This window comes from Rhinoraja longicauda, chromosome 5, assembly GCF_053455715.1.
Source record: "Rhinoraja longicauda isolate Sanriku21f chromosome 5, sRhiLon1.1, whole genome shotgun sequence".
In the NCBI taxonomy this organism is placed as follows: Eukaryota; Metazoa; Chordata; class Chondrichthyes; order Rajiformes; family Arhynchobatidae; genus Rhinoraja; species Rhinoraja longicauda.
The window spans coordinates 49,022,422-49,040,062 of record NC_135957.1 but is presented as its reverse complement, the minus strand read 5'-3'; the positions used below and the strand labels follow the sequence as shown (position 1 = coordinate 49,040,062).

Below are 17,641 nucleotides of genomic sequence, written 5' to 3'. Positions count from 1 at the left end.
TTCAATAAAACACTGGGAGACATAGTGGAAGACAATGAGGTAAGGGAAGTTGAAAGTTAATTGTGGGCACCTGTACTGGACTAGGAATGAGTCCTGGGTTTGTGTTCATGGCAATATAGTGATTGTTAATGCTATACTTTTCAAAAATAATGATATGAAGTAATGCTTAATTTGCCAATTCATTCCAATAGACCTCAAGATCAAAGTAAAGTAGGTGAAGAAGGGAATATTCAATCAAGTCGAACCTTTTCAGGGATAAGTGGCAGTCCCATGTGGCAAAAATCCGCTTTTACTCCAACTCTTCCTCCTGGTTCCGGGTCACCAATTTATGATCAGGTATGTCTGTGGTTTGACTTATCCATTAGAATGATCAAAGCATAAATGATCAAAGCTGGAGTAACTCAGTGGGCAGAGGGAATGAATAGGCAACATTTAGGCTCGGGCTCCTTGAAGAAGAGTCCAGCCCTGAAAATTAGTGTTTTGCTCAAGATTTCAGCATTTGCCATTCCTCATCTGCCAATTTGAAAAAAACCTGTTTATTCTGCTCACCTGCACTTAAACCTCCATATATCTGTGATTTAGATAGACTTGGAAGCCACCATTGAGAAATTTGTGAATAGCACAAACATTTGCCATGTGGCAGATAAAGAAAAAAGTAACAAGATTACATTGAACTATCAGGTGGGCAGATGAGTATTGAGCAGAATTCAGACCAGAGAATGCATTGGGTAAGGCAAATATTGTAAATGAATGCATAATAAATGGTAGAAGGCAGAAATGGAGAGAATGCATGACCACAGATTCTGAAATGAACAATGGAATAGATGGCATGTTAAGTTGGCCTTTGGAATACTTTCCTTTATTCTTTAAGCCATAGAGTACCAGAGCAGGGAGATCATGCAATGACTAAATAAAATATTTAATAGCCAAGACAATGACTCAGAGGACTTAATGGCTTGAGGGCCCAGATCTGTGGAGAACGACATGTGTTTCTGGTCACCATGCTACAAAAGGAATGTGACAACCCTAAAGAAGTTACAAAAGAGTTTGAGAGCATGTCTCTAGGGCTGAACCAATTTAGCTATGAGGAAAGTTTGGACTGACTCGTGTTGTTTTTGAACAGAGGACATTCAGTGATGATCTATAAAATTGAGAGATCTCGAAGGATCCTTTTTCGCTGAACGTTTCATAACTGAACGTAGATTAGTGCAAATTGATACAAGTAATTGAGCAGCAGCAGAGTAACTTTTTAAAATGTGAAGTGTGTTGTGGTATGGAACTCTGCTTAGCAAGGTGATGGAGGAAGCACCCTCATTTATCAAGTGCTTAGATGTATTGTAACCTGCAATGCCAAAGCTCAAACTGGAATTGGTAATTGTTAAAAAAAATTCCTTGGCGCAATCAAGGAAACAACACATTCTTGCTATAAGAAAATGGTGCACTTCCTGTGCATTACAGGTGTTAGTAAATCATAGAGTCATGCAGCAAGGAAACGGGCTTTTTGCTTCGTCCAGACTGACCAAGATGCCATTTCCTGTCCAAGTAACTGTTTAAAATTGTTATTGTAACTGCGTCTGCTTCCTCTGGCAACTCGTTCCATATGCCCACTACCCATTGTGTGAAAATGTTACCCCTTGGGTTCTTATTAAATGTTGTTTAAAATTTGCCACAGGTAGATGGGGTGGTCAAAAAACTGTGACATTGGCCTTTATCAGTCAGAGTATTGAGTATAGAAGTTGGGGGGGTCATGTTGCAATTATATAAGACTTTTGTGAGGCCGCATTTAGAGTATTGTGTTCCATTCTGGGCACCATGTTATTGGAAAGATGTTAAGTTGGAAAGGGTGCAGAGAAGATTTACAAGGATGTTGCCAGGACTGGAGGGTCTGAGCGAAAGGGAGAGGTTGAGCAGGCTGGGACTCTATTCCATGGAGCGCAGGAGGATAAGGGGGGATCTTATAGAGGTGTATAAAATCATGAGGGGAATAGCATCGGGTGGATGCACAGTCTCTTGCCCAAAGTGGAGGAATCGAGAACCAGAGGGCATAGATTTAAGGTGAAGGGGGAAATTTTTTATGGGAATCTGAGGGGTAACGTTTTCACACAAAGGGAGGTGGGTGTATGGAACGAGCTGCCGGAAGTGGTAATTGAGGCAGGGACTATTACAACGTTTAGAAGCAATTAGACAGGTACATGGATGGACAGGTTTAGAGGGATATTGGCCAAACACAGGCAGGTGGAACTAGTATAGATGGGACATGTTGGCTGTTGTGGGCAAGTTGGGCTGAAGGACCTGTTTCCACACTGTATGACTCTGACCCATTGTACAAAACAACAAAAAGCAAGACATTGATGCAAAAATAATTAGAAAACAGGTCCATGATAATGCAACGTGCACTATAGTTCATCGTGTTCCCTTGCTGAGAAAGAATTAGGGTTGTGCAGGTTGTTCAAAAAAGCTGATGGTTTTATGAAAGTGACTGTTGTTGAACCTGGTTGTGTCGGACTTTAGGCTTCTGTACCTCCTGCCTGGTAGTAGCAACTTGAATGTTACCACTACTGCATGCCCTCTCCATTGGGACTATTGAAGCTCTAGCATTTGATGTGCATGAGAAATATTTCCAGTTGTCCCAGTCTCCTCCCTCACCAAAGAATTTTATGAGTATATTTCCAAGGTGACCCATCCCTAGTGTGTTTATTTAGACCTAATCTCATCCATATTCTTTTTATTTTGTTCCTGGCTGCAGGTGAGCTACGTCCCTGGTTCTGTTGATCAACGATATATAATACCTATCTTTGTACAACATTAATTTCTTATAGATGTATTTTTTATATTCTTTGCATAATTGAATGGGGGATTCAGAGGCATGATGAAATAAGATATTAGACCAGTATTCTGAGGTGGAAATATTGATCCATAAATATGAGCTTGAATTCTACTAAAGGGAATTAAAATTCAAATAATTAAAAGTAAAATGTATTAATCATTAATGGGCCTTCAGAGAAGGAACTATGCCAACTCACCTGTTCTATATATGAATCTAGATCACAGCAATGTGGTTACATTTTAATTAATCTCTAAAATTGCTTGCAAGCCTATCCATCCCAGGGCACTCAGAAATTAATATGAATGCTGATACAACCAGTAAATAAATTACACACCTTGTAAATAAATTAAATTATTTTTGGTTTTATAATTTTTATCTTTATACAATTTCAAAAATATTATTTAAACAGTTCAATTTTTTTGTAGGTTGAAAATGTAAAGGCTTTTAAGGCCCTGGCACTTTGTTCTTGGACAGCAAAGAAAGAAAACCACTTGAATTTTTCGAAAGATGATATGATTGAGGTCCTGGAGCAACAGGATAACTGGTGGTTTGGAGAGGTTCGTGGTGCAAAGGGATGGTTTCCCAGGTCATATGTCAAGGTGATAAGTGAGCACACACAGCTATCAGTGGAGTAAGTTTCTCCTTGTTTATTATTTTATATTTCCTGAGGCTGTTGTCAGATATTTGATAATAATAATAATAATAATTCATTTATTTTATATAGCGCTTTATCGGGTGCTCAAAGCGCTTTACAAAAACAGTCAACATAAAAACAAACAGACAAACTATCCTAACGGAAAAGCGGCGAATAAACAACGCCAGCGTCCTCTCTGGTCAGGGTCTGGCAGTAGACAACAAAAAGCACAGGACACACAGATACAATTTTTACACAAACAGCCATCACAGTGATTGCTCTAGGCACACCCTCACTGTGATGGAAGGCAAAGTCTTATCTCCTCCTCATTCTTCTCCCGTGGTGCCACGAGGCGATCGAGGCTCCCAACTTTTTGAAGCCCCCACCGGGCGATGGAAAGTCCCAGGGCCGAGCCGAGCAGGCCGATGAAAGTCCTGAGCCCCCACCGGGCGATGGAAAGTCCCAGGGCCGAGCCGAGCAGGCCGATGAAAGTCCTGAGCCCCCACTGGGCGATGGAAAGTCCCAGGGCCGAGCCGAGCAGGCCGATAAAAGTCCTGAGCCCCCACCGGGCGATGGAAAGTCCCAGGGCCGAGCCACGCAGGGTGATGAAGGGCCTGCGAGCGGGTCGATCGTACCTCGCGCTTCGGGGCGGTCGATGCTGCTACGGCTGGAGCTCCCAAACACCGGTCGCCAGCCAGGGACCTGCGAACTCCCGATGTTGCGGTCTGCAGGGCCCACGGCCGAAGCCTCCGAGATGGTAAGTCCAGGCCCTGCGACCGGAGTCTTCAAGGTCGATCCCAGCTGGAGGCCGCCGACTCCACGATGTTAGGCCGTAGCGTGAACGGAGATACGACACGGTAAAGGTCACATCTCCGTTGAGGAAGAGATTAGAAAAAAAGGTTTCCCCCCACCACCCCCCCACATACACAGAGTTAAAAATAGAACAAAACGTACATTAAACGGTGACAATAGACAAAAAACAAAAAAAGACAGAGAGACTGCCGGTGAGCCGCAGCTGCAGAACACAGCCACGGCTACCTCCATAATATGGAAACGATCAAAATTTAATGAGCTGGTTTACAGTTGATCCAACCCAGATAAACTAAAAGTCTCTAGCGATGTAGCTGCCTTGATTCTGTAGCTGTTCCAGAAGCTGATAGTTGGGCCTTTGGGCAATGAATCCTAAGGCACTCCGACACCATAGTATTGCCCCAATTGTTTTTGACAGGTTGTGAGGTCAAAGGCCTGGTTGATTTTTCTTTTAAAGGCTCTATTAATCAGATGTTTCAAAGTAGCTGAATTTAAATCATCTTAATGTGAGCATGCATAGATGGAGAAATAACGAGAAATGCACAAACAACTTAGCTGAGATTACTTTATTTTCTAAAAGAGAGATATGCCAGCTTTGGTAGATGTGAAGGTTGGGGACACGTTACAAAATGTATCCAGCCCATTGGCTCGGCAACTTACGGGATGTCCCTGAACTCAAAGGGAATCAACTAATGTATGATTATTGCAGAATAGTTTTACTTGAATCATGTAATCTATGCCATCTGCAAGCAAAGCTATTTGTTTAAAATATGTTTAGATTCATGCCCAATTCCAAATGATTTAAATCACTGAGCTCTGTAATTTATTTTGTCAGCAGTCCTGGACCTGTTTATGCATCAGTGACCAAAAGCTCCAGCCCAGTCTCCCAAGCGTTAGAAGGTAAAAACTCCGACAATATATTTTCCACGTGATCCATATCTTACATTAGCAGAAAGTTTACTGCCTGACTGCCAACCAAAAAGATTGTTAAAAAATGCTTTCTAGATTTCTGTTGTTAAATACCTCTGAAGTGCATCTATATTTTTTTCTTTGTAGTGTCATTGGCAATATATTACAGTTAAGATAGAAGTTCACTACCATAAGGTGAAATGGTGTGCTTTTCTGAAGAAGATAATGTATCATTATTCTCTACCCAAGAGGGCTATGGAAGGCTCAGTCACTGAGTATATTCAAAGGAAATAGATTTTAGAGTATTCAGGGAATCTAGGCAATATTGGGTTAATGCAGAAAAGTACTGCTGAGGTAAAAGATCAACCAAAAACTTTTTGAATGGTGGAACAAGCCTTGAAAGGTTGATTAGTACGAGTGTCAGAGGTTATGGGGAGAAGGAGGGAGAATGAGGTTAGGAGGGAGAGATAGATCAATAGACAATAGACAATAGGTACAGGAGTAGGCCATTCGGCCCTTCGAGCCAGCACCGCCATTCAATGTGATCATGGCTGATCATTCTCAATCAGTACCCCGTTCCTGCTTTCTCCCCATACCCCCTGACTCCGCTATCCTTAAGAGCTCTATCTAGCTCTCTCTTGAATGTATTCAGAGAATTGGCCTCCACTGCCCTCTGAGGCAGAGAATTCCACAGATTCACAACTCTCTGACTAAAAAAGTTTTTCCTCATCTCTGTTCTAAATGGCCTACCCCTTATTCTTAAACTGTGGCCCCTGGTTCTGGACTCCCCCTACATTGGGAACATGTTTCCTGCCTCTAACATGTCCAACCCCTTAATAATCTTATACGTTTCGATAAGATCCCCTCTCATCCTTCTAAATTCCAGTGTATACAAACCTAGTCGCTCCAGTCTTTCAACATATGACCGTCCCGCCATTCCGGGAATTAACCTAGTAAACCTACGCTGCACGCCCTCAATAGCAAGAATATCCTTCCTCAAATTTGGAGACCAAAACTGCACACAGTACTCCAGGTGCGGTCTCACTGGGGCCCTGTACAACTGCAGAAGGACCTCTTTGCTCCTATACTCAACTCCTCTTGTTATGAAGGCCAACATTCCATTGGCTTTCTTCACTGCCTGCTGTACCTGCATGCTTCCTTTCAGTGACTGATGCACTAAGACACCCAGATCACGTTGTACGTCCCCTTTTCCTAACTTGACACCATTCAAATAATAATCTGCCTTCCTATTCTTACCACCAAAGTGGATAACCTCATACTTATCCACATTAAACTGCATCTGCCATGCATCCGCCCACTCACACAACCTGTCCAAGTCACCCTGCAACCTCATAGCATCTTCCTCACAGTTCACACTGCCACCTAGCTTTGTATCATCGGCAAATTTGCTAATGGTACTTTTAATCCCTTCATCCAAGTCATTGATGTATATTGTAAATAGCTGCGGTCCCAACACCGAGCCTTGCGGTACCCCACTAGTCACTGCCTGCCATTCTGAAAGGGACCCATTTCAGCCATCAATGAATGGTGAAATAGACTTGATGAGCCAAATAGCCTAATTCTACTCCTATTCCTTATGAATTATCCTACATCTGATGCTATTTCTTACGTTCTGTATACTAGAAATTAACGTATGGGAACAATGTGACTCTGAAACTAACACCTTGTGCAAAGAGAAGGCAATGAACCAATGTATTTGTTATGACACAAAAGGAGATCATTCAGCCCATCAGATCCATGCCAATAGACTATTCCCATTAGTTCAATTTCCCCCTTTGCCAAGGGGTAATGTACAGCAGTCACAGACCTCAGGTGCTGCATTACCACCAGTACCTGAGGTCAGTGTTGAACTCAGAGCTGAGGCAGCAACACAAATTAGTGTGCCATCATATTGCCCTTAATTGTTTTATTCCAAATTGTTGTGGGATGGGTTAGTAGCAAAATGTAAAGTTAAATGATTGATGTGATCCTATCTTCTGCTCCAAGAAATTTCAGAGACATGATGTTTATCCATAGTAATAAAAATTTTGCTTTTATTTTTGATAGAGTATATTGCAATATATTCATACGAAAGTTCTGAAACTGGAGATTTAACCTTCACTACGGGTGATTTAGTTTTGGTCACTAAGAAAGATGGCGAATGGTGGACAGGAGTTATTGATGATAGAACAGGTGTCTTTCCTTCAAATTATGTGAGACCAAAGGATCCAGATGTAAGTTTAACATTTTATTTAGTTTTCATGATGTTTATTATTCAATATTTTACACTTAACTAGTTTACTTGTACAGTAGCCTTTTTTGAGTTGGGAAAACAACATATAAGCTTCTGCAAATGGAAGGTCTTTAAATTACAGGAACAGTAGTGTTTGATCCTTGGCTAGTTGGGTGGCATATAGAGCAACAGTGTTGATAATTCAGGTCATTTACCTTCTATCAGAACTGAAAATTCTTAGAAAAGCACAGGGGGTTTCTGCTGTTTTATTTGGTTATATCCTTAATAGGTCTTGCTTCAGTTCAGCTATTATTCTATCCTAAAGTTTAAGTCCCATTCTTATGTCGTTAATTCTACTCTTGTTAACTTTCCAGTTGTTTATTTGTAATGATAACTCTTGGAATATTAGCATTTTATAATTTTCAAAATCATAAACTACGAGTATTCTTCTTTGTACCCAATAACAAATGATTACTGAAGTTATTATTGTTTCCATTTTAGGATTAATTTAAAGGAATCCACCTGAGAAAGGTTGCCCAATAACTGCTGTTCCTATGAAAACTTGCAGGATAAAGTTTAAACTGCTTTAAAATAAACAAAGGCTTGATGTTCTGAGAGTTAAGGTTGGAGTCGGGGATAATGGGTTCATCGTTCTGCCTGCCACAATCCCTCTGCTGCCAAGATTGCTCACTTTAGCTGAATGTTAACAGCTTTAGTCTGAAATTATAGGAGAGGAGAATATCAGGGAATAAGGAAAGAAAAACATTATTGTGGAGGGAAAATGTTGTTTAATCCTATTTGCTTTTTATTTTGTCAGGGATCAAGTAGTTCAGGAAAAGCAGGGACGTTAAACAAGAAACCAGGTGCGTTTCGTCTGCATTCATTCTGCAAAATTATCCTGATGTTTACAAAAATAAAGTATGTTGTCAAGCAGCATTAATTTTCTCATTATTGAAGTTCAGATTTGAAAAGGCATTAGCTGACTGAATCTGGTATTATTGAAGGCTGCAAATATACTATTGATTTACATTAGAACTATCTTGATCAAGTGCAGCACGCAATGTCAAAACACCTGTCGTAAAAAGTAAATTTTGAAGTTTTTCAGATTTTTAGTTTGGCCAAATTAATTAAAACAATTTTTGAATATATTCATTGTGACCGCTTTGATATTTTCTTGCAGAGATTGCTCAAGTAGCCTCGGCATACACTGCAGCAGGTACTGAGCAGCTAAGTCTTGTCCCCGGCCAGTTGATAGTTATTTTGAAGAAAAATGCCTCTGGATGGTGGCAGGGTGAATTGCAGGTAAGCAACATAATAACGTGGTTACTTCTATAATAAATATGCATAACCAATACAATCAATATCAGGTACCAATGAGCCACAGTGGGAAGAGAAGGGGGGTGGTTTTCTTATTGAACCTGTCCATTAATAACCATTAATATTGAACCTGTCCATTAATAACCATTAATAAAATATTCTTATTTCCGATAAATATTTGAAGGGTAGCTCGTGGAATTGCAAGAGAAAGGGATTTAGATAAGGGAATTCCCAGTTTGTATACTTTCACCTGAATCCCATGCTGTCTGTCTCTATCTCTGCATATTTCTGGAATGATGAATTGTTTTTTGCTCCTCTCTTGTGCATTTGTTTTATTGTAAAAAGAGGGCTTGTTAAACTACTAACACAATTTGAGACCAGAGTATTAAAGCCAGAAATGTTATATGTTTATTGGGCCCAAGTTAACATGGGCAGGCACATATACAGATTTTATCTATCCTACAAAACCACTAGGTACTTAATGGGTTCTAGGATGGATAACATCTGTATACTGTATGTGCCTGCCCATGTTAATTTAGGTCCAATCAAACCAAAATATTTGTGGCTCTGGTATTGCTAAGAATGATATAGCCACAAATGAATTATATGACTTGTTTTCATATTTTGAAAATCCTGTTTCTCTTGCAGGCCAGAGGTAAAAAACGTCAAAAGGGATGGTTTCCTGCAAGCCATGTCAAGCTGCTCGGGCAAAGTAGTGGAAAATCCACACCTGCTCCACCTCCACGTGAGCAGAATATTTTATCTAGTAGCTTTGTTTGTGACTTTTTTTTAAACAATTTATCATTTGTGTAGCCAAACTATTTTTCAGAAAGGATATCCATCAGGGGCAGATTTTTTTTAAACATTGAAAATATTTACAGACCAATTATTTCTGTTACTGAGAGATAATATTTGCACATTGATGGTCCTCCTGATGGCCTATTGTGCTTTACACCAATGGAATACTTTGAAGTGTAGTCATTATTTGGAGTCACAGATTGGTACAGGGCAGGAGGCTACCATTGACTTCATAAACGTATATGATCTACCTTTGCCCACAGCCCTGCTGACCTTTCCCTTGAGGTTTTCATTCAGATCCCTCTTAAAAATTGTTATTGAATCTGCAACAAACACTCTTTTGCATAGTCCAAACCACAGACACTCCCAGTCTATTTTTGCTTGTGCCTTTTTTTAATCACCACATTGGTTTGAATCCACACTTCCTGGATTACTAGCACAGTAATACAATCTCTGCACCATCCTTCCCTGCTTGCCTTGAGAAGGTATGAATTTTGATGCTGCAATCCTTGTGAGAGTCTTTTGCAGAGTCCTTTGCCCAGAGTAGAGGAATTGAGACCAGAGGACATGGGTTGAAGGTGAGGGGGGAAATATTTAGTTGGAACTTGAGGGTCAACTTTTTTTACACAGGGTGGTGGGTGTATGGAACAAGCTGCCAAAGAGGTAGTGGAGGATGACGATATCATAACGTTTAAGAGACATTTGGATAGGCACATGGACAGGATCAGTTTAGATGGTTATATGCCAAACGTGGACAGGAGGGACTAGTGTAGATGGGGCATGTTGGTCGGTGTGGGCAAGTTGGGCCAAAGGGCCTGTTTTCCAGCTCAATGACTATGATTGTCTGGAATGTACTCCTTCATACCGTCACCTAGCGATTGCAATACTGTGGGGTTAACATCTTTAACGATGTGCTCGGTTTCTCCAATTATTTCCAACACTCTGGCATGAACTCAAAATATATTTTTCTTTCTTATAGTCTGTCAGGTCATAGCAATCTATGACTATACTGCTGCGAATGAAGACGAACTCAGTTTTTCCAAAACTAATCTTATCAATGTGCTGAACAAGGATGATCCAGATTGGTGGCAGGGAGAATTGAATGGAATGAATGGCTTATTCCCTTCCAATTACGTTAAGGCAACCGTAGACACCGATCCAAGTCAGCAGTGTAAGTAATGAAATATCATCCAAATACAATCTTAAAGTTGAAACAAACACTGAGAGCATTTCTACTATTTTGGTAATCAATTGTGAACCCTTCCTAAAGAGTGAAAGGCCACTATATCAATGTAACAGGAAACATAGTCCACTCTGCCATCGCAATGTTAACCTTTCAACCAGGTGATGGGTTTTGTAAAAATAAATCAGTTAGTATTGTAGACATTCAAACTTGCAGCTATAAGTTTACCATACAAAGATTTAATTTTCATTCTGTTGCTCTGTTATTGCAATGAATTGGGGGGGGGGGGGAATTGGATAAGCAGGAAATTTAAAAAAAAGTAATAACAAATTGGAAATAATTAGCAGGCCTTTACAATTTATCGATTATAAATTCAAAGCACAAAACCCCTGACACAAATGCATGCAAGATAAAATGAATGATTTATAAGATTGGCATACAAAATAAAAATCATTGGTTAAGATGTATTAGTCAGTAGCAGTGTGTGGACAGTTGTTTTATTGCTGAAATATGAAACAATGATAAATGAATCGGTTATCACATACTAGAGGAACTATTGTCACAAGACAAAAATGCTGTTCTACTACAAAATGGAAACTATTAAGGAAAGGGTAAAGCAAGTTGTACCAACTTGTGAATAAATGATGCACAATTGTAGACTGACATCAACAAATGTGACCATTCACACTCAGTTCCGTATAAAGTGGTGAATTAATGCTTATCTGTAATTTTGTTATTCAATGCAATCAAAACCAAGGTCTCTAAATCATATCAGTTAAATAAATTTAAATTTGTGGGTTCACATGAAGCTCACTCATTTTAAGCCCCTCCAGGAAACCTAGCACCTTCACGTGGTGATTTCCATCAAATTAACTAGGGAACCTTGCTTTGAATTCAGAGCATATGAGGATGCAACTCAGCTGAGTAACAACTTGGGGTTTATCTTCAGCCTCAGAACTCTGAGATGTGAAACAAAAATTCAGCAAGAATTCCTGTTCGTAATTACTGTGCTTCTGCTTCTATACTTGGACATTGGATGAGATCGATTGGATTGGATTGATTGGGGATCTGACTTAATTCCAAATTATCTGACTAGCCTCGCTGTTTCATTCAGTCCCCAACAACCCATGCCACAGCAAGACGATATCTACTGAAGAAAATTTGGGGGAAAATAAAACTCCACTAAACTGCTTCAGGAAGAAAGGAATTCAAAATCCATCCATCGGATGATTGTGCATGCCCTCCTCAAACGACGCATGTCTCATACTGTACAATTGAAAACTTGTCGATTGTGAAACTGAATCAAATGCATGTCATGCTTGGGCCTGAATTCCAGTCACTCCTGTCTTCCATCACTACAATCTTGCCGAAGAAGGAGGATTGGCATTTAATTTTGTCCCTCTAGTTTTAAAATTTTGGCTTCTGCATGTTATTCCTGTTGAAAGAAAGGGAGACTGCTCGTAGGCTGTTGATAAACTTCTGTTCGACATACTATCATTTACGTTTTTATGTACTTTAAAAAATAGAGAATTGGTAACTTTTCAAATAGAAGTTTCACAAACTGAAACAACAGGTTTAATGTAAAAATATCAATTTTTACTAAAATAACTAACAAGTTGAACTGAAACATGGCCATCGAGCATCTCAAGGCTGAACAGGTTGTAAATTAGATGATCACTGAACTGTATCTGAATTCTCTTCATCTACCTTTGCTTTGTAAACCTTAATGCTTAATGCTTATGCCAAGCTAAAATATTCAGCTTTGTCCTTTTAATTAGCCCAGTCTCAATGGGTTTTTGAGGGAGTTTTAATCTCCTGTAGAAGTGTTTTCTGCCTCTCTGCTCTGCAGCTAATTTGTCTGCAGCACTTAACATGGATACATTAAATGCTTAAGTCTGATGTGCAGAGGATCTTAGGGTGTAAGTCCATACCTCCCTGAAAGTAGCAACACGAGGAGATAGGGCGATAAAGAAGGTATATAGCATATTTGCTTTGTTGAGTGGGATGTTTGAGTATGAAAGTCAGGAAGTCATGTTGTGGCTGTATAAAACATTGATTAAGACACATTTGGTCTATTGTGTGCAATTCTGATTATCACATTACTGGAAGGATGTGGCGGGTTTGGACAGGGAACAGAAGAGGTTCACTAGGTTATTGCCTGGATTACAGGGTGTAGCTACTGTAGATAAAAAGCTTGGCTAACCTTGCATTATTTTCTCTCATGCCTTAGGGGTGAGGGGTGACCTGAAGTTTATAAAGTTATCAGAGGCATGGACAGGGAAGACAATCAGAATCTTTTTCCCAGGGAAAAAAGTCGAATACCAAAGGGCATAGCTTTAAGGTGAGAGTAGGAAGGTTCAAAGGAAATGTGTGGGGCAAGTTTTTTATTTACACAGAGCGATAGGCACCTGGAACGTGTTGTCATGGGTAGGGTGGGAGGTAGAAGCAGCTATGATGGTGACAATTAAGAAGCATTTAGATAAGCAAATGAACAGACAGAGAATGGAAGAATATGATGCAGACAGGTAGAATTGGTTTAATTTGGTATCATGGTCGGCACAAGTGTCCTGGGTCGAAGGGCCTGTTCCTGTACTATGCGATTCTATGTTCATATCAGACAAATCAGACATCTTTTTTAAAAGATTCAATGAATGGTGGTACTCCAGTTGCGTGTTTGGATTATTCACCATTTGTTGTAACAAGGTTGGTACGCGCACCAGTAGACTGCTAACTATAATTGTATTATGTATGCTGAGCTACGTAATGGCTATTGGGATGACGGTGTGGATGCCACAGTTAACCAAAATGTTCCTGAGCTGGGGAAGGGAAAGGCAAATTAATTACTTCTGCTCTGTTTCAAGTGGCTTCCCCCAGAGAGTGCAAGTTCGACTGTGAGTTTGAGTTTGACTGTGGACAGAATTGAACTCGCTTGTTTTGCTGTCCTTGCAAATTTTGAGTAGCCAGTGAACCTTCACCGACCATGCATGCATCCTGAATGAATGGGTGAAAAATCATCTGGCATCTCTTACTCAGAACCAATCATGTAACCTTCATAATCGAAAAAAATAAAAAATTAATGACCAAATTCAAATCATGCAATGAATAACAGGTTTCCTTAAAACAATGTTACTTGGCAAAAGCATTGTACATCTGATTGGTGCAATATCTTGTTCTGCTAATACAGACAAGATGGAATAGAAAATAAACCATGTTCTGGTCTTGACTTCCACTGCACCATTCCTCATTTCAGCATTGGGCAGTATCAGTAAAATTACCTTAAAACACTAGATGTTAAATCACTTCAAGAATGAATAATGTCCTATTACACTTGGTGCCTTCCTCAGAAAATCACTTTTATAACAGCCATCTAAATGTCGAACATTTTTAAAGATGATTTTGATGTGATCACCATTCCTTAATTGTTAAATTTTTGCTCTTCTGCTCTCGGATGCAAATTCTGTGTGCACCCTTAAAATTTCATTTATTGGTCATAGTTGCTATGTCTTTCATTCTGTATCTTTACCTTTTCATCTGTAAATGTGTTCTGTTTTCTTATTTTTGTTTCCTCATTTTTTTTTAGGACCGTAATGTTGCCTTCTTCTCAAAGTCAGAGTATGAAAGCCCTCAAAGAGACCCACTATCCCCAGTTTCCCTGCAGGGTGGACGTTGGGCATACACGTACAGTCTTGATCAAATGAATGCCGCATGATTAATCCTACTTATTATTAAATATTGATGATAGCAGATAGTTTCTATCTCATTTAACATCGGGCTTCCAATTATTCAGTTAATTTAACTCTCCCAGAGTTTTGATTAATTAGCCACTCAGTAAACAATTGATCAAATGACCTTTCCATGCTACTACAATCTTCATGTGTAATTGGAATCAAGATCAATAACTGAGATCTTGTGATTTATTCATCTTGTGCACAACTGTGGAAAGATGGAAAGTGCTGCTAATTGTTGTTCCTGATCACATTTACTTATAAAGACTTTAAAAGTTTACATTTCTAAATTTCCAGAGGCTATCTGTCTCTTCCAAAATAGAAAGCCTTATTAATTTGTTTTTCACAAGATGGTTCATTGGAAGGATAGTGGGTCTTTCTGTGGCTTTCTGTCCTGTTGACTTCAGTGTTCCTGTACTTTCTTGTCCCATCATTAGGCCTTTTGCAATTATTGGAAGATGGGCCCTCCAACGTGAAATCTTGTCACAAAAAGACCCACTATTAGTATTTAATAGTCACCATTTGAACGAAAATGTTTGTGTCTGCCCTGTTCTGATAATTTATTTTTGACTCTTCAACCTATTGAGTAATTTGGAACACCATTCTCAGATTTTGTGGCTGGATACACTCACCATTTATATTATTCTAAGTGTTCTTTATGCCAATTTAATCATTTTATCCATTTAATGCAGTGTTACCATCTTTGATGCAGTAGCACAACGATGTGTTAGATATTTGTCTCTAGACTAAGCATTATTAATGAGAGATCCATCATAGCTGTGTTATTCCTACCATGATCCAAGGCCACTCTGCTCTTTTGGCTGTGACCATTTCATACTTTCAATGTAGCTGCACTTTTCTTCTGCTCCATCCTCTGTTGTGCAAGACGGTCAGAATTTTGGATCGTCCTTCTAGTGCTCTCCAATGAGAGGTTGTAAGAAGATGCCATAGGAGGTACATCTACCTCAATATTCAAGGAAAGCTATGGTTGAAGTTGATCCTTGTTTATTGTCTTCGCTCTTTTTTTGTGGGGATGTGCTTGGCCTCCGTAAGGAGACTGACCAAATGATGCACTTGAATTGAAGTTAGGTGCAAACTGAGGTTCCATTATCCTTTTTGTTTCCATGCATTTGTGCATTCCTGAGAATGTTATCTCAATAAGTTTTTTAAAAACTCCTTGCTAGGTTGAAGAGTTAAAAAGTTAATGGGTAATGTATGAATCTGTTGCTGTGTAACAAGGTGGGACTCTTTCAAAATCTATTTTTTGGGGAATGGTCTTTGTCAAGACTAATTAAAAATAATTATATTAAAATTATATTTTAATTCTGTTACATGAAGAAAATTATTACTTTGAATGGATCATAGCTTGCTTGCTTTTAAAAAAAAATCTACAAAGAATTGGGCAGTTGGAACAAGCAGACAATATTTATTTTTGCACTTTCATTAAACTAGTGTACCATATAGTTGTCCAAGGCTTTAACATACATTTTTAGAGTTTTTCATGTCAATGTACATACAAACCTTGGAAACCTCGGAAGTCACGTCTTTGGAAGGTTGTATGTATTTTTCATCACAAGGAGAGAAGGCATCAGGTTTATAAAGCTGATAAATTATGTAAAAATTAAAATTAATATGGTATAAAAACAGAAGCTACTGAATGTACTCAGCAGGACAAGCATCATCTTCAGAAAGAGAAACAGATTTAATGTTTCAGATCGAAGATCTTGCCATCCGTTTTCAATCAACTGATTGAATGATTATTTTCCTGAAATGTTAAATGTTTCTCTTTGTGCAGATGCTATCTGATCTACTGAGCATTTCCAGAAGTTTCTGTTTTAATTTCCGTTTCCACCATCGGTGGTAGTTTGCTTTTGTAAATGTAAATGGTTTCTCTTTTTGAATTGTGTATATATTTTTATCAATCCTGATATTCTGATCTTATCGGTGAGTCAGATAACATTTAACTGATAGCCAATGCACTATTGATTTTAATTTGCAAAAAAAAACATTTTTAAAGCTGCACTGCCATGTAATTAAAAAACAAAATTTCTGAATTTGAAATAGAATTGGAAATGCTTAATACTTTACAGTGGCTCTTAACCTTGGTGAGTGTGATATCTGAATATCTAGCTAAGTCTTGCTCTTGTAACTGATCTCTGGTGTACGGAAAAGAAGGGAAAGTGAAGAGCAGATCTTTGAAAGTGCATTTATTGTACCCTTGGCATGGATTCTTTCCTCTGGGAACATGTTTGAAGGCATTTCTAATTTTATCTCAAACCAGATTTATTTACAGTGAAGTCCTTCAAGATGGAAAATGAAATTGTGGATAATGCAGTTTTAACTAAGATGGATAGTTCCAACAAGTACACTGAACTTGGGATTTTGTGACATTAGTTCATCTTTGCTAAGAAGTTCAACACACCATTTCTCGCAAGCGTTGAACCAGTCTAAAAGCTAATAAGCATACAGTTGTGATCAGTATTAAAACCTACTACTGAAGACTATTAGTGTAATATAAATGTATACAAGATTCCCTATTCTGTTGGCGTGATCATTAAGACATAGCTTTAAAAAAAATGCAAGCATGTTGGTATCCTGTTGATGCAAGGACCATTAATGCTGCTTAATGTGAGACTTGCACATATGTGGAGATACCTTGTACTGTACCAGTAATGGCTAAATGAAAGTCAAACTGGATTCTGTTAAGAAATCTGCTTACACAAAGAAATTGCTTCTATCAAATCTACATATAAATAGACTTGCGTGTGTATGCATTTATCACTATTGTACTATGCAAGTTTTCATTAAATATATAAACAAGGGTATGAGTGTGAAATTTCTGCTTTGTCTATTTTATATTTAATGTTAAATTTGGGTTTTTTTCTGATTACGGACACGTGGTAACATACTAAGATTGTACTATAATATAATACAGATTGGCAATTAACAAAACGTTTATTATTTCATAGCCATTCAATCAGTTGAAAAGGGAGGCAGTAATCCACTATTACAGTTGACAACTCTTCCTTCCCTTTCCCAAAATAATCCCACTCAGCAGCATTCTTAAAGAAAGTTATTTGCAAATTTTGCATCCAACAGAATAGGCAAACAAATTTGTATGACTTTTGGTTTAAAACATCCATTGGACACTTGGATATGACTCGATTCCAAACAATTTCTAGTCATGCTACAAGTTTGACTCTAA

The 17,641-nt window shown here is 38.8% G+C and overlaps 1 protein-coding gene across 9 annotated transcripts in view; it reads left to right on the top strand.

Moving 5' to 3' along the window:
• LOC144593628 (intersectin-2-like) overlaps positions 1–17,641 on the top strand; it is a 143,343-nt gene that overhangs the window by 95,317 nt on the left and 30,385 nt on the right. For 6 of the 9 annotated variants that reach the window (XM_078399493.1, XM_078399492.1, XM_078399487.1 and 3 more), the window contains 8 exons: positions 192–336; positions 3,253–3,458; positions 5,107–5,171; positions 7,248–7,414; positions 8,231–8,276; positions 8,594–8,715; positions 9,379–9,475; positions 10,508–10,699. In XM_078399493.1, the coding sequence (XP_078255619.1) occupies positions 192–336; positions 3,253–3,458; positions 5,107–5,171; positions 7,248–7,414; positions 8,231–8,276; positions 8,594–8,715; positions 9,379–9,475; positions 10,508–10,699 (1,040 nt within the window). Of the gene's footprint in view, positions 1–191; positions 337–3,252; positions 3,459–5,106; positions 5,172–7,247; positions 7,415–8,230; positions 8,277–8,593; positions 8,716–9,378; positions 9,476–10,507; positions 10,700–14,291; positions 17,260–17,641 lie in introns of those variants that run through there. The other 3 variants (XM_078399496.1, XM_078399489.1, XM_078399495.1) reach the window with 2 other exon arrangements.